This window comes from Salvelinus fontinalis, chromosome 34 (genome assembly GCF_029448725.1).
Source record: "Salvelinus fontinalis isolate EN_2023a chromosome 34, ASM2944872v1, whole genome shotgun sequence".
Lineage (NCBI taxonomy): Eukaryota > Metazoa > Chordata > Actinopteri > Salmoniformes > Salmonidae > Salvelinus > Salvelinus fontinalis.
Window position 1 is genome coordinate 17,199,669 of NC_074698.1, and position 22,084 is coordinate 17,221,752.

Below are 22,084 nucleotides of genomic sequence, written 5' to 3' on the forward strand. Positions count from 1 at the left end.
TTGTTTATAGGACTCTTCCATTATGTATTTATCATGCTCTTGCTTGTATCTCAGCAGCATACATATGGTGAGCAATATGTTTGGAACGTCAAATCCCAAATAAAAAAAATATATATATTTTTTTTAATCACAGTACCAAATCGTAATACATATACAATTGTGAGAAACGCAATACATATCGTATCGCACCGAAGTATCATGGAAATATTGTGAGGTCCCTGGCAATTCCCAGCCCTAGTTTAAAGATGGAATCCGTATTAGGGGAACAGCGCCACTGTCCGCCCCAGCACCGTCGTTATCGTTTTGTGGATGTAACGGAGGTGAGGTGCGTCGAGCAGTGTAGTAAAAAAAAGCTGACATGACAGTTTCACCATTAAGGATTCCAGCTTTAAGAAGATAACGTGACCCATGTTTATATGCTGATCTGTGGCTATGAGCAGGTCTGTATACATTACTCAAATGATATTGACTCTCATGTGGATGATTGATCTTTGCTTTCTACTTGCCCCTTTGACTGGAGATGTACTGTACATTATATGACATGGCTCATAAATATCAATGAAGCATAAACTGCAGTCCTGTCTAGATGATGACCTTTCATCTGATCTGCTGTAGCTAGCTGGGATATAGGGCCTAAAATGAATATAAAATTAGGATTGTTTACTTGGGGAAATCACCTAATTTTGATGGTATGCTCAAAAATGTAGTGCTCTTTTTTTGCTTCCATTTTCTGGATTAACATCAAGCATTTGCCCAGGTTACTGTCCCTCATCACTGAAAGGGCAACTATAGTCCTATAAATCTACAGTTAGTTTAGAGGACCTCACCTGACAGAAACATCTTGGGACTAACTGATAGCATCAACTCAAGAATCACAGCTACCACTGAACCTTGGATAACTGTGGGACATTTTTGTGCCACGGTGCCCTTGACTCAAATGTTTCAAATTGAAACAAAAGCAAGTTGTTTCCTAACAGTAATCTACCTTAGCCAGGATGTCTGCATTTTAGTTGGCCTTCAACACATTAACAGGCATTTTAAATTTGTCCTGTATGATTTTAAGAAGATTTTTAGGCTAGATTACATATTGATCAAATGTGGTCGACCCACTGGTCATGAATTGGATACATTCTAGTAGGGACATCATTGAAACAATCAGTAAAATGTAAGAGGATCACGACAAGTTAGACTAATCAGTTTATATCTAATAATAATGGTGAATACCTTTTCAATGAGCAAATGTTGAAATCCAGAGGATTTGTTTCAGATGTTGCCAGGGGTTTGATTCACAGTTCAGTGCAGTGAAAGCACAAACAGGATATTATGTTACTCTGACAGGAACCAACACCCTGCGTTACTGAAATAGAAAGACACCTACAGAGAGAGACCAAGGATGTATGCAAGAAAGTCATGAACTTGACTTTGCATTCGGTTACCTTCAAAAGACAGAAACCCTGTTCTAAGAAATAGGCCTGTGTTTCACGTGAAATAACAAGTTTGAATTAATGGGCATGATATTCAAATGTGCCTATATCAGTAGGGCAGACATTCACTCAGTGCAGTGGGAACAGACTTTTTCACAGGCCTAGACTGAGCCATGTTCCTATATCAGGAGAATTGCCCAAGCTCACTGGAGAACCATGCGTAATTTGTGAGCCCCGTATTGCCTGACGACTCACACTGAATTCTTCCTCTGCTCTATATTTCACTACACTTCAGCTTGAGACTGCCAACGTTGAAGCTGTTTGTGGGGACGTCAAAATTAAGGTCAGCAGTGATTGGATCATCTCAAACCAATCAGACTATCAAAGTAAATGACACTTCCAAAATGCTGCTTTACCGACTTGTGTTCTGGTTCTGGTCCAAACCTTTGGTTTCTGGGACCAATCAGAATGGTCAGAATGGGTTTGTGTTCTAACAACCTAACTAGCAGGCGTAAAAGAAACTCCTGAAACTAGATCCCCTACATACTGGTCTTGACGAGAAGAAAAAAAAACAACTTGGGGGGAGGTCCTCTTCTGTAATGTTCAACCAATCCGATAAATGTGGAGGAGTTAAGATGGAGTCACATTGTTAACGTCCAAAAGTGGAAGTGGCATCAGACGCTTTCCATTCGCCCTGAAATCCAGAACATCCCCTTGTTGGGGACTCTGATTTATAGAATGCTAGCCTCTACGTTGAGGAGGTACTCAGATCCAGACTCATTGTGGAGAAGAAACTAATGTCAGTGGGCGTGGCATAGCGTTTGGCCGGAGCAACGAGTTTGGGTAGCCAGGCAAAGTCCCTGAGGTCGAAATAATCAGAATCAAACTACTGCAGCAATCTATAATTTCACAACACAAAACACTGACTAAACCCAAATTACTGACAAAGCACTTAGACTGGTGTCATTGCATATATAATGTCTGGTCGTGTAACAAGGTTCTCTAGGCCTACCGAGTAAAGTGAATCTAGTCTAATTTAGTTAAATTACTTAAGCCAGGAAAGATAATTTATCATAACGCAGAAAATGTTAAGTAATACATTAACTGTACACGATTGGCTACATTGTCATTTCACGCATAATGTTCATTGGAGTGTAGGATGAAATGAATGAGAAATGCAAACAATTCAATGACGTAGAACTAAATTGATCAATCAAAAAACAGGACGCGTGGACGTACACAGCGAATCAATTAAAGAGTGACGTAATGGTGTGCAACAACACTCCCGGGGTAGGTTAGCCTACAAACTTGTTTGCTTGCCCCGCGGCTGATCACACAGCGAGACCTAAACTATACAACATGTTAATCTACGATGAAATAGACACGTCAACAGGGTTCTAACAGGACCGTGCTCATAGTTGATGCGTTCCATTATTTTGAGTTACTTTTCATTCCCTCCCTTTCTACAACTCATTCATGCGAATCACTTCCTGTAGTTAGCATACGTTACTTTCTACGTCTTTTCTCGCCATTGCTTCTTTAGTCGCTGATATAATTTGCTTTGACACCGTGCCTGTTAAAATGAAACTACTTTCCACCTGAAATTGTATCAACTTTGTAAACAAAAGTTGATACAGTTGGATGTTGAAAAGTTAACAATTCATACATCTGGGTTATGACGTCCCACCCAGTGATGTGATGAAGTTGCAGTTTTCGTCCTTCCTGGTTAGGTACATTTGCTCACCGCTAGACACAAACATGTGAAGAGCCAAGGCTGTAGGAAATGAGAACGTAGCTAGAATAGATATCTAGCTAGCGGGACAATTACCTGCTGTTGAGATGCAGAGGCTTTTGGGGTTGGCTAGCTACAACCGGTGGCTGAGTCTGTCTCCGAGTCGCCGCGAAACAAACTCCTTTTCAGTCCACAGCAGCCTCGCAAAGAACTCGGATCAAATTATAGTGTTTTCTTCTTCCCTCTCTTGCGCTCTCTCACTATTTTTTTCTTTTTCCTTCTCTCTTCCACTAGCTACTTAAATTCGCTCTTTGCGTTGTCAGTCGGGGTGCGGTCCAGAGGAGGCGGGGCCTATATGTTATGTCCCCGCCCTCCTAGCTTCTCCCAGCCAATGTTATAATAATCCTTACCGTCTGGGCCAATAATGTTATTGAAGGGGCGTTTCCAAGTGGAGAAACTACTGCCACTGGGCAAAAGAAAATCTTGAACATTAAATAGTTGAGGGGAGGAGAAGGGGGGCACAGATAAGGAGGTGTTTAATGAAGTAGGTATGTGCACTGTAAGGATTTTTATGACCATATAAGTACCAGTCCATTCAGGATGGGCTACATCATCCAGGTTATCCCCGTGTGTCTGGAGAAACATACTGAAACTAAAACCCCACAGAGGCATAATAAATGTAGGTGTATGTGCATATAAAAATACACACCAAATAGACAAACAACAATTCAGATTATTTTTCCACCCTAAGAATTTTTTAAAAATTGCATAAAATTGGTCAATAGCAATCCACGTGACAAAAACTTGACCTGTGCAAATATAACAGTATAGCTTCCGTCCCTCTCCTCGCCCCGAACCAGGGACCCTCTGCACACATCAACAACTGCCTCCCACGAAGCATCGTTACCCATCTCTCCACAAAAGCCGCGGCCCTTGCAGAGCAAGGTGAACAACTACTTCAAGGTCTCAGAGTGAGTGAAGTCACAGATTTAAACGCTATTAGCGCGCACCCCGCAAACTAGCTAGTCATTTCACATTGGTTACACAAAGAACTTATTGTGTGAATTGATATGTTTCAGTTCATTGACAGGTAGACCTGGCCACAGAGAAGTGTCTATTGTCAAACAAAAACAATGTACAATGCTGATATCATAGAAAGCTGTCAGTTGTGTGTTGCTGAATGATCAAGAATCTTCCAGGAAATATAAAAACTTAAAAAAAAAACAATAACAACTGAAAGAAGGAAGGTAGATTCAACAAACACAAGCGCTTTCCTGTTGAGGTGCAAAAGCCCACTAAGCATTTACCGTCAGGGATCATCTTTTGGATGTCTTTTTCTGTCTTTTTTGGAGCGGTCCAGAATGGCCTTGATTTCAACGTCTACGGACGTAGATTTTTTACAATAGACACTTCCCTGTGTATCAAGTCTATCTGAACCAATCATAGACGTCTACACCTAGTGTATAAAACATTAGGAACACCTTCCTAATATTTAGTTGCATTTTGGAAAACATGTACTGGAAAAGTCACGTTTTTTACTTTCATTCAACACCTAAGATGCACCTGATTTCAACGTCCGTCAAAATGTTTAGTTTTGACATCTGGAATATACGTCTTCTAACCTTCCATTCAGCACCTGAAATGAATGTGCTGTCAACGTCTGGAAAATACTTATTTGCTCACTGAGAGGAGTCTAGATACAGTAGCTGAGATTGCTAAAACTATGGCTGTAGTGAGAAGGGCAAGCTTAGCCCCCACTGGAAGCCAAGAGATGTACTATGGACAGCAGGCTGAAAAAGTGGAGAGAACCAGATTCACTCCCAAGTAGAGCACTGCTCTGTGTGTATGTATGTATGTATGTATGTATGTATGTATGTATGTATGTATGTATGTATGTATGTGTGTATGTGTGTATGTGTGTATGTGTGTGTGTGTGTGTGTGTGTGTGTGTGTGTGTGTGTGTGTGTGTGTGTGTGTGTACTAAGGCTGCACAGCCTCAGCACATCCAGATCTCTGGAAAAGTTTGCCTGGAAAGGAACCTTAAAATAACAATACTGGAAAACATAAGACAACAATATCAACTTCATGGTTAAGTGATGGGGGAAGGGCTGGAATTGGGGGTAGAGTAGCATTAGTAAAGAATGAGACTATGAAAGGATGAAAAAGAAACAGGGGATGATATGAGCTGATGGATGCTAAGAGGGTAGAGAGCGTAAGTACATACAGAGTGGTTCTGTACCACGTCTACCTAGTCATTCCATTGTGTTCCCCTGAGATCTGGAGAAGGTGAGACAGTCTGACGGAACAAAGGCATTGGACCAGTATACAGGCCCCTAACAGCAGGGAGACAATACCCTTTACAAAGGAAAAAGGAAATGTGGCAAAGGAAATACATTGAAGAAATGCCCAGGTGAAAATGAGTATGGTGGAACAAGGAGAATAAAGATGAAAGAGGAAGAATGAGGTAATTTAATACTTTGCACTCCTGACCTCACTCGTTCTCATCTTCACTCTCTCCTAGGGGTGACGCCGGCTCTCTATGCGTTCAAAAGGACCTGAACGTGAAACAGATGATGTTGTGACCTCATCGGATAAACAAGGGTTAACACAACCAACATTGGTAAAAACATCCTCGACACAGGTGACATCAACATATTGACATACACAACCTATATCTCATGTGCACTTAACAGAGGCAGTCTGGGTAAACAGCTTTATCATAACCATAGTATGACATAACGATTATTAGGGAAAGGAGTTTTTCCAGACCACACAATATGATCAGCAAAAACTCAGGACCCTAGTTATAGCCTATAACTAACTAAAAGTATGAGCCAATAAAGGTATAATGTCTGTTAACAAGCAGAGAAATATATTCAATGTTCAACATTATACTGTTCAATGTGTCAGCAGGTGTGGAATGTGTCTGTGTTCGTTCCTGCATATTTAGCAATTGTGCATCACATATAGCACACGACAACCCTGACGAACATGCCATGTAGTTGGAAAAATCAATACATCGCTCAGTCAGGCCTGGTTGGTAAATACAAAGAATTTAGCCCGGGGGTCAAGGGTCACCTTTGAGCAGAACCAGATGCTGAGGGAGCAAAAAGGAAGGGATTTGGGAAGGATATGTGCAGCCGCCCATCCAGGCCTAATCTGAGTTGTACATCATATTCTGCTCAATCATTGTCACAACAGGAGTGACATGACACAACAAACTGATTTGGGCCCAGACGGCAGCAACGAGGGATTAAAACTGAAGGAAAGCCTATAACTAAGAGTAGATAACCAAATATGGAGACACACTCCTGACCTCACTGACCTTGACTCGCACAATGTGAACAGGCTGGTATGAGTTCATTGAGCTCTTTTACACACCAATAGCTTCTGTGAATTCACGTGTGTGCATTCATATGTGAGAGTAATGTGTATGGGCCAGCCTGCATGTGTCAGACCTGTAAGTGATTGGAGTGCTGTATCCTGTTAATTCCAGATAAAAACCTTATCTAAAACATAGTGACACATATTAAGCATAAGCATACACCAAGCTTGAATATGAGCCTAACGGCTATCTGTAGAAACACATTGTTGGCATCCAGCACCTTGCTGTTGTTTTACACCATTCACCAATAATGTCAAACCCCCTGTCAAGACTATTTACGCAACTCACTTAAATTTAGCCAGCTGGTCTTGACATGACAGAGTATGGCTGTGTGAAAGTATTTTGTGTGTCCTTAAATGGCATAGAGCATCCCCTGAGGGGCAATGTCCAAACACAACCGCAAAGTAATTAAAAACAGCTCCAGTATGCCAAATATGCTGTCATGAAATTATAGTAGTAGAACACATGGCAATTTATTCCTTCTTTTGTCCTTTTCTGCATCCCTAGCGTCTTCCCTCCCTGAGTAATCAGTACACAGGAAGGGGTGATAAGACAGACCCATGTTGACTCACAAAATTCTGGAATGTAGAGAAAAGGGAAAAGGGTGGGCTCCTTCTTTTCTTTCATATTCTCTTTCCCACTCAGCAGTAATCAACTCTCATAACCAAAATATAAGTTCAGATCATGTATACTGTATGTATAAAAAGTACATTGCTCATTGGGGTGGCAGGTAGCCTAGTGGCTAGAGCGTTGGGCCAGTAACCGAAAAGTTGCTAGATCGAATCCCCGAGCTGACAAGGTAAAAAGCTGTTGTTCTGCCCCTGAACAAGGCAGTTAACCAACTGTTCCTAGGCCATCATTGAAAATAAGAATATGTTCTTAACTGACTTGCCTAGTTAAATAAAGGTTAAATATAAAATAAATGTACATGATGAGGAAAAGATGGGAGCAAGAAACAGTGTCTGCTTTGTGTATGGTAAATTTACATTTGTCTGGAACAGAATGGACATTCAACAAGCTGGAGGGTGATATGTGCTTGAAATATAAATAGAGCTAAGTATTTACTATAAACACAGAATACTCTTGGGCTGTGCCGGGTATGGCTGTTGTTACAGCATCACACATTCCAAAGGCATTTTGACTATGTGGCACAGGCAGGGCCAGTCAAATTATCACACAACAAACATTACAAGTTTTAGAGTATGAGAAAAGCAGAAAGAGATGGCAGAGGAATTCTGCAACTCTCCCTTCTCAGCCCATTTGTCACTGGCTTCCCCAGTCTTTTTGCCTTATATGGTAACAGAGTGGTTGAGAGAGAGAGAGAAAGAGAGAGACAGCGGGAGCGAGGATGGAGGTGTGGTCTATTGTTTTTGGCGGAAGAGGTGTAGGGTTACACTACTCATGAACCTTTACAGCATTCCGTCATCTCTTCACCTCATTCCTATGACTAATGTTGCATTCATAAACAAGTGGGAGGTGGGAATTTACCAGTTGTGAAGTCGTAAATACAAGTTGGATGCATTCATGTGCTTTGAACTTGATGAGAAACACTGATTGGCTAATGACCAACAAGCTGCATAAACTAAAAGTACAGCTATAATGCTTGTAAAGAAATTAGTGTTCAGAAACCCTATTAATAGATTGCTTTTTAGAAATAATGTTTTGTATTTATCTGCCAAAAATGCTGTTAACGAGGTAATTTCTGTAGTAGTTGTTGTCAGAATTCAGCATGTGGGAGCTCAGGATGATAGACGAGTTTCCCACTAGTGATTACCAGTTGAAGGGGCGTTAAAGTGGATTTTCCCCAGACATATGTGGTAAATTCACACTTCCCACTTGGTTACAAACACAGCATAAGTCAGACAAAGAGTAGTTAAAGGCCCAATGCAGCCGTTTTATATCAATAGCAAATAATTTCAGGGTAACAATTAAGTACCTTACTGTAATAGATGTTCATTAGAACTCTCTTTGGAACTCTTTGTTATTAGTCTATTAACTAATTTACTGCATAACCATGTCAGAAACTTCCACCTATTGCAAACCTGCTGATTAGAAGGACCTGTATAGATTGTATTTTCAACCAGCCACTATCAGGAAATAATGTTGACTGCACTGGTCCTTTAAAGAAGGGGAATCAACAAGTACACCTGTATAAGTCTATACCTATCATCAGCACTGTGGTCAAGACACTGAACACAGAGATAGAAAGGGAGGGGGAAAAGAGAGAACATGAAGGGAGAGGGAGGACTGGTTCAAAATTGTTAATGATCTAAGGTACTGCTGAACTACTATTCCAGCCATTTCAACTATGTGATAGAGTCCAAACAGAAATGTCTTTCATTGAGTACAACAGCAGTCTGGATTATAGATCGAGACCATTAGCTACTCCAACCGTACCTGCTTACTCACACCTGTTTATGTAATACCTATGGAATTCCTCTTAGAAAATCCCTGGATGTTTATATCCTTTAGAACTGAACAGCTCAACACTCAGTCAATTTCTTGGGGGACGTTATTTGTGTAACAATGATCTAATCCAAGGTTATTAAAACTACAGACGGAACCTGTAAAATGTACTCTGTTTAAGGGTAGCAAATAAGTAGCTTGGAAGCTTGTGCCATGACGATGTCAGCAGTGATTCTGTAATAACACGCTATGATCGTGAGGCACGCAGTGTGGGAATGACCCGGTGTGTCGTCATGTGAGACGGAATGATAACTGGAGATGGGGAGTCAGAGCCCAGGTGCCTACCTAGACAGCTTGGTGAGTTAAGGTGTAGGGGAGAGGACTGGTGTGAAGCCGTGGTCATGGCGGGGGGGGGGGGGGGGGGGGGCTTCAGGCTTCCACACGTTACACTGATGAGTGGGTAAAACAAGTAAAGAGAGAGAGAGAAACAGAGAGAAACAAAGAGAGAGAGATAGACTGAATAAATAGAAACTGAATTAAAGGATAAATCTGAAAATAAAGGAGGATGGAGAGACATGAAATGGAAAAGAGGAGAAACTGAATGAGGGATAAATAGGCCGTCATTGTACATAAGAATTTGTTCTTACCTGACTTGCCTAGTTAAATAAAAATAAATAATTAAATGAGAAGGAAAAGAATGTGGCAAGGTAGCTTAATAGACAGACAGAAGACTATTCCAGCTCATTAGGTACATACAGAAGTTTGTCAGTAATGGTGAGAACATCACACCCATTCTACTAGAAAGAAATATGTCAATTAATCTGTGACAGAAAACATCCCTGCCTCCCAGGCAAACAAACATCGCACCATCATCCTTAGTCAACATTCCATCACCACTCCCCTAACTAGACTGCCCACATAGTTAACAAGGGAATCACATGGCTGAAATATTACCACAACTGATTAGATGTAAACTTCATAATTTACATACCACCGAAAATAAAATAAAGTTATAAAGATTATTATTTTACAGCTAAAGTCATATATAGGTCAAAGGCTCCAATATTACTATGAAACCACTTCCTCATGATTTCGTCCTTTACCGCATGTAATAGTAGACCACAAACCAATTCACACTCCAAATATAGAACACCTTTAATATCCTTTATTTATTCTCTTGGTCATATTACATAGTTTATTGAAATAAAATCTAAATCAAACCCATAACCATATTTGTGTTTCCCACATCTCAAATTTCTCAGTCAAAACCAAGAGACCGACTGATACAGACTGAAAAAGTCATACACAGATATATCCATACAGACACACTCATGACAGACACATTCCACTCTCACATTAGGCATAATGGTGTAAAATGACCGTGCCTACAATGCTAGGGGAAGGCCGCCCTCGAGTGGACTAAAGCAGGAACTGCAAAGAGACATCACAGCTCATTCACCAATATCACATTTCCTGTTAACTTCCCTCCCCACTTAATACTAAACGACTTGTCCCCAATACAATGCAGGAAAGTACAGCAGTGTAGTCGCCCATCCTAAACAATCTATTGTAGTAAACTGGTACACACTGGCTCAGGCTGCTCTACTAGTTTCCACAGGCTGGGGCCATTATATTACAGGTTGGGGCCATTATATTACAGGTTGATGGAGGGAGGAAACCGCTGCAAGATGGGAGCAATATATGAGTATAAAGAGGGGAATTGAAGTTCACAAGCACACACCCATCACTAGACAATAGACAGACAGAATAATACAAAGCAGAGAGTTTAGGGATGGGTGTGAGCGTGTGCCAGGTGGGGTTGTGGTCAGGTGGGATTGTGGTCAGGTGGTGGATGGATTGTTAGTTGTTTTAACAGGTTCAAAATGGCCGTGCAGCGTTGAGGACCAGACCAGGCTCAGACAACAATGGGGTCATAAGGGGTTGGATCACAGGGATGTGATTGACATGTTCATTGTCCAACAAGCTTGCTGACAAACGAGTCCAGCGCCTCATCATCTTTGATTCCCACAAACTGGTCGATGACGTCGCCTCCTCGCATGGCGATTACCGTGGGGACCGCCGATACCTGTAGAGAGAAGTAGAGGTCAGTAACCACAATGACATCAGTCAAAGGTACTGTTCCAGAACAAAATGTATCCTTCCTTCTAGTAATCCCTGATCTGATGGGGTTGCTGTAAACTATGTAGTGGAATCCCTGCTTTCACAAATCCCATCATTTTAGATCAGGAGTTACTTCAAGGAAGGGAGGAAAGGTCACATTTTCTAACTAACATTTGCAATATCAATCAATAATGTCAACAGCTTCCACTTACCCCATATTCAATGGCCAAGTCTGTGTGATCGTCTATGTCGACCTTTGCCATGGCAACTTTGCCTTTCTGTTTGGCGACAGCTTTCTCTAATCTTGGCCCCAGTATCTTGCAGGGACCACACCACCTTTATAGAACAAACATGGGATGTCTGGTTAGAACTAATAATACTGGTATTCGTGAAATTTCAATCAATAGTCTCCACAAAATATATATCTGGGAGTACAGAATAGAACCTGAAAATAACATTAAATTGTTGCCTAGCAAGACAATGTCAACAAGTTTGCAAAAACATAAACAAGGTCAACACTGACCACTATGCATATCAAGGTCATGTGTATCATGTTTACTGTTTATACAGTGCCTTGCAAAAGTATTCACCCCCTTGGCATTTTCCCTATTTTGTTGCATTGCAAAATGTAATTTAAATAGATTTTTATTTGGATTTAATGTAATTGACAAAAAAATTGTCCAAATTTGTGAAGATTATTATTATTATATATATATATTTTTTTTTAAATCACTTGTTTCAAAAAATTATAAAAAAAGAAAAAGTGGTGTGTGCATACAGTTTAAGTCGGAGGTTTACATACACCTTAGCCAAATAAATTTGAACTCAGTTTCACAATTCCTGACATTTAATCCTAGTAAAATTCCCTGTTTTAGGTCAGTTACGATCACCACTTTATTTTCAGAAAGTGAAATGTCAGAATAATAGTAGAGAGAATGATTTATTTCAGCTTTTATTTCTTTCATCACATTCCCAGTGGGTCAGAAGTTTACATACACTCAATTAGTATTTGGTACCATTGCCTTTAAATTGTTTAACTTGGGTCAAACATTTCAGGTAGCCTTCCACATGCTTCCCACAATAAGTTGGGTGAATTTTGGCCCATTCCTCCTGACAGAGCTGGTGTAACTGAGTCAGGTTTGTAGGCCTCCTCGTTCACACACACTTTTTCAGTTCTGCCCACAAATTTTCTATAGGATTGAGGTCAGGGCTTTGTGATGGCCACTCCAATACCTTGACTTTGTTGTCCTTAAGCCATTCTGCCACAACTTTGGAAGTATGCTTGGGGTCATTGTCCATTTGGAAGACCCATTTGCGACCAGGCTTTAATTTCCTGACTAATGTCTTGAGATGTTGCTTCAATATATCCAAATAATTTCCCCTCATTATGATGCCATGTATTTTGTGAAGTGCACCAGTCCCTCCTGCAGCAAAGCACCCCCACAACATGATGCTGCCACCCCCGTGCTTCACGGTTGTGATGGTGTTCTTTGGCTTGCAAGCCTCCCCCTTTTTCCTCCTAGCATTAGGATGGTCATTATGGCCAAACAGTTCTGTTTTTGTTTCATCAGACCAGAGGACATTTCTCCAAAAAGTACGATCTTCAGCCCCATGTTCAATTGCAAACAGTAGTCTAGCTTTTTTACGGCGGTTTTGGAGCAGTGGCTTCTTCCTTGCTGAGCGGCCTTTCAGGTTATGTTGATATAGGACTTGTTTTACTGTGGATATAGATACTTTTGTACCTGTTTCCTCCAGCATCTTCACAAGGTCTTTTGCTGTTGTTCTGGGATTGATTTGCATTTTTTGCACCAAAGTATGTTCATCTCTAGGAGACAGAATGCGTCTCCTTCCTGAGCGGTAAGACGGCTGCATGTTCCCATGGTATTTATACTTGCGTACTATTGTTTGTACAGATGAACGTGGTACCTTCAGGCATTTGGAAATTGCTCCCAAGGATGAACCAGACTTGTGGAGGTCTAGAATTGTTTTTCCGAGGTCTTGGCTGATTTCTTTTGATTTTCGAATGATGTCAAGCAAAGAGGCACTGCGTTTGAAGGTAGGGTTTGAAATACATCACAGGTACACCTCCAATTTCGCTTTTCAACCGTTCGCTGCCTGCACCCGCACGCCCGACTAGCATCACCACCCTGGACGGTTCCGACCTAGAATATGTGGACATCTATAAGTACCTAGGTGTCTGGCTAGACTGCAAACTCTCCTTCCAGACTCATATCAAACATCTCCAATCCAAAATCAAATCTAGAGTCGGCTTTCTATTCCGGAACAAAGCCTCCTTCACTCACGCCGCCAAACTTACCCTAGTAAAACTGACTATCCTACCGATCCTCGACTTCGGCGATGTCATCTACAAAATAGCTTCCAATACTCTACTTAGCAAACTGGATGCAGTTTATCACAGTGCCATCCGTTTTGTTACTAAAGCACCTTATACGACCCACCACTGCGACCTGTATGCCCTAGTCGGCTGGCCCTCGCTACATGTTCGTCGTCAGACCCACTGGCTCCAGGTCATCTACAAGGCTATGCTAGGTAAAGTGCCGCCTTATCTCAGTTCACTGGTCACGATGGCTACACCCACCCGTAGCACGCGCTCCAGCAGGTGTATCTCACTGATCATCCCTAAAGCCAAAACCTCATTTGGACGCCTTTCCTTACAGTTCTCTGCTGCCTGCGACTGGAACGAATTGCAAAAATCTCTGAAGTTGGAGACTTTTATCTCCCTCAACAACTTTAAAAATCTGCTATCCGAGCAGCTAACCGATCGCTGCAGCTGTACATAGTCCATCTGTAAACTACCCACCCAATTTACCTACCTCACCCCCATACTGCTTTTATTTATTTACTTTTCTGCTCTTTTGCACACCAGTATCTCTTCTTGCACATGATCATCTGATGATTTATCACTCCAGTGTTAATCTGCTAAATTGTAATTATTCGATTTATTGCCTACCTCATGCCTTTTGCACACATTGTATATAGATTCTCTTTTTTTCCTACCATGTTATTGACTTGTTTATTGTTTACTCCATGTGTAACTCTGTGTTGTTGTCTGTTCACACTGCTATGCTTTATCTTGGCCAGGTCGCAGTTGCAAATGAGAACTTGTTCTCAACTAGCCTACCTGGTTAAATAAAGGTGAAATAAAAAAACAATAATAATAAAAAAAAAATTTACTCAAATTATGTCAATTAGCCTATCAGAAGCTTCTAAAGCCATTACATAATTTTCTGGAATTTTCCAAGATGTTTAAAGGCACAGTCAACTTAGTGTATGTAAACTTCTGACCCACTGGAATTGTGATACAGTGAATTATAAGTGAAAGAATCTGTCTGTAAACAATTGTTGAAAAAATAACTTGTGTCATGCACAAAGTAGATGTCCTAACCGACTTGCCAAAACTATAGTTTGTTAACAAGAAACTTGTGGAGTGGTTGAAAAACGAGTTTGAATGACTCCAACCTAAGTGTAAGTAAACTTCTGACTTTACCTGTATGTTTTCACCCCCTTTGCTATGAAGCCACTAAATAAGATCTGGTGCAACCAATTACCTTCAGAAGTCACATAATTAGTTAAATAAAGTCCACCTGTGTGCAATCTAAGTGTCACATGATTTCAGTATATATACACCTGTTCTGTTCTGCAACACCACCAAGCAAGCGGCACCATGAAGACCAAGGAGCTCTCCAAACAAGTCAGGGACAAAGTTGTGGAGAAGTACAGATCAGGGTTGGGTGATAAAAAAATCAGAAACTTCCCACAGAGCACCATTAAATCCATTATTAAAAAATGGAAAAAATATGGCACCACAACAAACCTGCCAAGAGAGGGCCGCCCACCAAAACCCACGGACCAGGCAAGGAGGGCATTAATCAGAGGCAACAAAGAGGCCTAAGATAACCCTGAAGGGGCTGTAAAGCTCCACAGCGGAGATTGGAGTCTGTCCATAGGACAACTTTAAGCCGTCCACTCCACAGAGCTGGGCTTTACGGAAGAGTAGCCAGAAAAAAAGCCATTGCTTAAAGACAAAATAAGCAAACATGTTTGGTGTTCGCCAAAAGGCATGTGGGAGACTCCCCAAACATATGGAAGAAGGTACTCTGGTTAGATGAGACTAAAATGTAGCTTTTTGGCCATCAAGGAAAACACTATGTCTGGCGCAAACCCAACACCTCTCATCACCCCGAGAACATCATCCCCACAGTAAAGCGTGGTGGCAGCATCATCCTGTGGGTATGTTGTTCCGTCTGCAGGGACTGGGAAACTGGTCAGAATTGAAAGAATGATAGATGGTGCTAAATACAGGGAAATTCTTGAGGGAAACCTGTTTGTCTTCCAGAGATTTGAGACTGGGGCGGAGGTTCACCTTCCAGCAGGACAATTACCCTAAGCATACTGCTAAAGCAACACTTGTGGTTTAATTAAGGGGAAACATTTAAATGTCTTGGAATGGCCTAGTCAAAGCCCAGACCTCAATCCAATGGAGAATCTGTGGTATGACTTAAAGATAGCTGTACACCAGCGGCACCCATCCAACTTGAAGGAGCCGGAGCAGTTTTGCATTGAAGAATGAGCGAAAATCCAAGTGGCTAGATGTGCCAAGCTTATAGACATACCCCAAGAGACTTGCAGCTGTAATTGCTGCAAAAGGTGGCTCTACAAGTATTGACTTTGGGGGGGGGGGGGTGAATAGTTATGCATGCTCAAGTTGTTTTTTGTCTTATTTCACAAAAAATATTTTACATCTTCAAAGTGATAGGCATGTTGTGTAAATCAAATGATAAACCCCAAAAATCTATTTAAATTCCAGGTTGTAAGGCAACAAAATAGGAAAAATGCCAAGGGGGATGAATACTTTTGCAAGCCACTGTGTGTGTATGTATATATTCAGGCTGTGTGTAATTTTCTAGAGCAGGGGTGTCAAACTCATTCCATGGAGGGCCTAGTGTCTGCTGGGTTTTGGTTTCTCCGTTTAATTAAGACCTAGACAACCAGGTGTGGGGAGTTCCTTACTAAACAGTGACCTTCATTCATCAAGTCCAAGGGAGGAGCGAAAACCCGCAGGCACTCTGCCCTACGTGAATGAGTTTGACACATGTTGTAGAAGAGCATGAACCCAATGTGGCTGTCCTGGCATTGCCTCTTGTTGTGTAACCTCAAATGATCTACCTCCAATGGAAACACCATCGGATGTCAAGCCATGCAGCCAGACACATACAGTATGGGTAAGGTGTTGATATCACACATGATATGCACTCAGTCACAACTTTCACTGTTATGCTTTAGTCTTACAATAGGAAAGCTGTTGAGCATATTATGTCAATTAATATAATTGATAAATACATTCACGTGTTGGGTGCATTGTTGAAAAAGCTATGGTCAGGTTTACAAGCATGGTTGTAAACCATCATTTGATACCTGCTATAAAAGTTGTTTCCTGCTGTCATCTCAGTAGTCTAATTTCAACAGGCAGACATAGATGCTTCTCCATGTATTGTCTCTTAGGGGCTTTGCTTTCTCATTAGAGGGTAGTTTGTAAATGCTGTAAGTGGAGCATAATATCCCCTCTGGGGGTCCATGAAACATCTTCATGAATGAATCTATTAGCTACTCACTGGGCATGGAAGTCAATAAGCACAGGCAGGTCACTGTTGATGACTCTCTCTGTGAAGTCCTCATGGTCCTGCACATTGAAGGAGACCTCTCTGCGGGAAGTGTGGGGCAGGGAGCGGGGCAGAGTGCGTTTGGGGGAAATGAAGGATAGAGGGGTAGTGGAGGAACGCATGGAGGTAGAGAAGGAGGAGGTGGAGGCCGGGAGACAGCGAAGGTCTTTTACTGAGAGGGTCCAAATTCTACGGACTAGCAGCCGGTGAGCCATCTGAAAAGAGACATAAATGGGGGAAGAGAACAGAAGACTGATAAATGTAATTTCATGGCACCATAATCAAAACAGGGCCGCTACTCAGGCAGAGCTACTATGGTTGGACAGTGACATCAGGGGGAGGAAGGACACCTATGCAAGACATTCTTGTTTACCACCATACAGTAACATGTAGGTGTGTGAGAGATGGCTGGCTTTGTGGCTATTATGCATAACATAAACAGCAGGGAACTAGATTCAAACAGATTCCCTAGCTAGCTAACGTTAGCTAACTTCACTGACAACTGCTGATACGACAATAAACCACCAGAGTTTTTAGATAGTTCTTTTTCTAGTGGCTTGACCATCCAATAAAACGGCGTCGTGTTTCGCAACCACTGTGTGAGTATTTACGAAATAGGCTTAGATTTTTCTTCGAATAACCTCCGTGTGACTTTGCCTGCGTCTTCCTTCTCTCTTTCCACGCGCCTGTGTCCTCCCATTATAAAACGCCCACATCCACAAACCGGAGAAAAACGACTGCCATTACATGCCAATGTCACCCAGAATATCATTGTAGTGACACAGACAAATAACACAAAACACTTACCGTTCTGTACACTATCGTACTGTATGAAGTACTTCCGTTTAGATAAGAGGACGCACAGATTATTTGTGGGTCTCATGTTTAAATTTGAGCGAGTAGCGCCGCCACGAGTTAAAATTCAGAACTACAGTGGCGTCAGTGCACTTGAAGGGTTATGAAAGGTTCTCTTGCAAAACAATGGGAAGACCTCGAGATAAAAGAGTTCTCGAGATAGAGTAGGTGAGGTGGATTTGCAAATCGTGGAGACCTCACCACACGGAATCTGACACAGAAGGAGATATTATTGTCTACCTTTGTCAATTAATCATACAGCGCAAAATATTGCGGATACCCATACAAAATTACCATAAGGAGCTGCTTTCAATCTTGAAGATGTAACAGATGGAAAGAGAATGGGGATACCTAGTCAGTTGCACAACTGAATGCATTCCGCATTTAACGCCTCAGAATCAAAGAGGTACTGGCGGCTGTCTTAATCGACGTCTACGTCATCGGTGCCCGGAGAGCAATTGTTGGGGATTAACTGCCTTGCTCAAGGAGAGAACGGTAGATTTTTTTCACTTTGCCGGCTCCGGGATTCAAACCAGCGACCTTTCGGTTACTGCCCCAATGCTCTAAACCGCTATAGGCTATCTGCCTACAAAGTTCACTGCATTGAGCTCAGGCATCTATAAATTCACCTAAGCGAAATTATCAATATGGGTAGCATGCTGGCCCTTTCTCTTCAGAGAACCATTCATTCATAATTGATGGGGAGACTAAAATGAAAGTGAGAAGTGAGGCTGTCTCGACCACCTTTCATGTCAGGTGGCCACCGGATGAAAGGTAGAGAGATGTGGGTGTGTGAGGTGCAGAGGAGACTGAGACTAGATTAGGAGAGTAGAGTAGAGGAGAGTAGACAGCAGACACAGACAGACAGACAATGGATTCAGAAATGGGGGCAAGGCATTGCTGCTGCTGATGATGATGATGATGTGGACAGGAGGACCAGACTGCTGCATTAACAATGAATGGATATTCAATCAAAGCCAGCTTATTCCTGAAGTTGAGAACTGAGAAGGCAGAGAGAAAACACCTGACCCTGTGAGTGGCTTGCACTTACTCTTTGTAGACCTGTAGTACTTCTTACCATGAATTAGCTTTTGTACACATAATCATTGCACTGCACTCAATGTTTTCTCTTTGACTGTCCTTTCCTCTCTGTGTTTATTATTCTGTCTTTTCACAGCAGTGGAGGCTGGTGGGAGGAGTTATCGGAGGACAGGCTCATTGTAATGGCTGGAATGGAATTAATAGAACGGAGTCATACCTGTGCTTTCCATATGTTTGTGTAACGGATGTGAAATGGCTAGCTAGTTAGCGGGTGCGCGCTAGTAGCATTTCAATCAGTTACGTCACTTGCTCTGAGACATTAAGTAGGGTTGCCCCTTGCTCTGCAAGGGCCGTGGCTTTTGTGGAGCGATGGGTAACGCTGCTTCGTGGGTGACTGTTGTTGATGTGTGCAGAGGGTCCCTGGTTCACGCCCGTATCGGGGCGAGGGGACGACGTAAAGTTATACTGTTACATTGGTGCCGTGACCCGGATCACTGGTTGCTGCGGAAAAGGAGGAGGTTGAAAGGGGGGTGAGTGTAACGGATGTGAAATGGCTAGCTAGTTAGCGGGTACGCGCTAGTAGCATTTCAATCAGTTACGTCACTTGCTCTGAGACTTTAAGTAGGGTTGCCCCTTGCTCTGCAAGGGCTGCGGCTTTTGTGGAGCGATGGGTAACGACGCTTCGTGGGTGTCAGTTGTTGATGTGTGCAGAGGGTCCCTGGTTCGCGCCCGAGGTCGGGGCGAGGGGACGACGTAAAGTTATACTGTTACACGCGCTAGTAGCATTTCAATCAGTTACGTCACTTGCTCTGAGACATTAAGTAGGGTTGCCCCTTGCTCTGCAAGGGCCGCGGCTTTTGTGGAGCGATGGGTAACGCTGCTTTGTGGGTGACTGTTGTCGATGTGTGCAGAGGGTCCCTGGTTCGCGCCCGTGTCGGGGCGAGGGGACGACGTAAAGTTACATCTGTTACATTTGATATGTTTGATACCGTCCCATTTATTCCATTCCAGCCATTACAACGAGCATGTCCTCCTATAGCTCCTCCCACCAGCCTCCTCTGTTTCACCACTGCCCTATTATGTCACAGTGATTTCTTGGACACGGACTGTTTTCTCTGGATGTAGTGCAATAGCTTTGATGACTTAACTCTGAATAACTCTGTGTCAGTGGAGGCTGCTGAGGGGAGGACGGCTCATAATAATGGCTGGAACGGAGCAAATGGAAACCACGCGTTTGATATATTTGATACTATTCCACTAATTCCCCTCCAACCATTACCATGAGCCCATCCTCCCCAATTAAGGTGCCACCAACCTCCTGTGCTCTGTGTTAATTCTGTACATTTGTATCCACTGCCTACTTATAGGGTGCCTTGTTGAACAAGATGTTTTGACCTATCCGGACATTGGTGAAGTGACTTCGGGATTTTTTTTTAACTAACTACATTTAGGAAGTCTAACAAGAGGTCTTCCCTGAGCATATCAACCAGAGGTGGTCATCTTACCAAATGAAATGTTTTACCCCATCCAATACCATTAAACACAGTCTCCCATCTACCTCCACCTGTAACAAGGTAGAATGTCCCAGCCTTCCCGACACTGGCAGTTTGAACGTGGGGACAGATCTGATGACTTCTGGAGGCACCTCAAAGAGGGGGAGGAGGAGAGAGGAGCAGATGTAATGCTCCAGAGGACGGGTGAAGAGATGAGACCCTCTATCACCCTCCGCCCCCCACCTTTGTTCCGCAGCATCGGGCTGTCGGCCAGCCTACCGCCCCACCGACGTCTCCGCTCCATATTCCGCAGATCCAGAGCGGTGCTGCCTGCGAATACACACGCCGGCGCGGTTTCAGGAACACACACCCTCCAAGATTTACTGTCAGGCACCCACATCAACACACTCCCACATCAACTGACTCACAATGACGTAGTGTCAGAGAAGGACGTTCACATAAACACAGACTCAGAGACACAAACACAGACCAAGAGACTCATGAGTGCACATGGGCTCACTGTATTAGAACCACCAACAGGACCTCTCACAGATACACTCTCATTCATAGTCGGTGCTGAAAGCAGACAGCAGGGTGGACAGCCTTTTTCTCAGGATTCCCCACCCTTAAGGACCCATATCAAAGGCAGGGCAAGATGGGGCAGAGCAGTGTCTCCTCTTAAAATGCGAGATGATCTTGGGACTGGAGAGGGAGGAGTGAAAGAGAAGCAGAAGGTGAAGAGGAGGAGGCTGGACTGTAAAGGAGAGGACCATGCCAATGACAGATATGTGGCCCCGTCCTTCACGCCAGAGACAGAGGGAGATGGTGGACTGTGCCAGTGGTTACAAAGTCTGGGGATTGGAGATCGAGAGGAGGAGGCCACTTCTCCCAACAGAAGTAAACAGCAGCAGAGTGGGTTCAGAGAGAGGATGGCTGGACACAGAGAGGGGTATTCACATCCAGCAGCCAACCACAGGAGAGACAGACGCCCCCACTTCCTCCCGCCTATCTGTCAGTCTGGCTCCCTCCTGCACGTACCCCTGCTGCTTCCCGAAAACTCCCCGCCACCCTCGCCATGCACCTCCCCACACGCCCCCTTCCACCCCTTGCCTGTACCCCTCCTCCACCCTCTGCCCTTCAGGAGGAAGTAATATTGTCCAGCAAAGGAAAGGGGTCTCTCATCTCAAGAGGCCCATTTGTGTTTATGCTTTATGCGGTTTTCTGTCTTGTTACTTCGGCATATTCTGACTGACACTTAGCTTATATAATGTATTTGCATATAGCGCATTACGCCTCCACATCCTTAACAAGTCTTATCCAGGTATAATGTATGTTGCTCTTGCCTATTATACTGTACATCCTTTACAAATAATCACATTAATAGTTTCTAAGGATATGCTGTCCTGTCACATTTCAATTGCATTAAATGTAGCATGTATAGTTTGAAAGATCCAGGGCATTGTTGTTTCTCAGGATTAACATCAACAAGTGAACCAACCTCAGCGTTTCAGTAATGGTGTGCCCTGCCTTGTCCGTCTATAGACCGTGTCCAGATATCCCCCGCAGAGAGCCCCCTCCTCTGATCAGAGTGGAGGCCCATGTTGTTTTTGAGGTGTCGGTTGGGGCCTGAACAGTGCTGTGCTCTGTGTGAAGCCTGTGGTGGGAGCTGCGTGTCAGGGCCAGAACACCGGCGTCTCAGTCCTCCTCACTGCCCGCCTCGCACAGCCTGCCGTTTATGTGTTTACCCTCAAACGCAGCCCAAAATGTTTGTGAGTCAGGCTCTTTTTTTTCAACCCGCCCCTCCCATTAGGCGCCAAACTAACATTGCACCGGAAATTGCAGGGATATCTGGGATTTTTGAGGGGTCCCAGCAGACAGGGGGCGAGGTCGAGAACAAGGAAGCTTTCTGTGACATCTTAGAGGTGAGGCGGGGAGGGGGGGGGGGG

At 43.1% G+C, this 22,084-nt stretch overlaps 2 protein-coding genes and 1 pseudogene across 2 annotated transcripts in view; 1 reads left to right on the plus strand and 2 right to left on the minus strand.

The window, feature by feature from the left end:
- Nucleotides 1-3,497, minus strand: part of LOC129833339 (myosin-9-like) — a 31,505-nt gene extending 28,008 nt beyond the window's left edge. Inside the window, exon 1 of the mRNA XM_055897866.1 lies at nt 3,253-3,497. The gene's annotated coding sequence lies outside the window, so the exon portion shown is untranslated. The remainder of the gene's footprint in view (nt 1-3,252) is intronic.
- Nucleotides 3,498-10,828: 7,331 nt separating this feature from the next.
- On the minus strand, nt 10,829-17,449 carry LOC129833341 (thioredoxin, mitochondrial-like; annotated as a pseudogene).
- On the plus strand, nt 16,848-22,064 carry LOC129833340 (uncharacterized). The gene is made up of 2 exons (XM_055897870.1): nt 16,848-18,636; nt 20,013-22,064. Exon 2 carries the CDS (start codon nt 20,225-20,227, stop codon nt 21,287-21,289), a length of 1,065 nt encoding a protein of 354 aa, XP_055753845.1. The 5' UTR covers nt 16,848-18,636; nt 20,013-20,224; the 3' UTR covers nt 21,290-22,064.
- Nucleotides 22,065-22,084: the final 20 nt, after the last annotated feature.

Excerpts from the sequence above, each read along its gene's own strand:
- LOC129833340 (XM_055897870.1), top strand. The coding sequence starts at position 20,225 with ATGTCCCAGCCTTCCCGACACTGGCAGTTTGAACGTGGGGACAGATCT.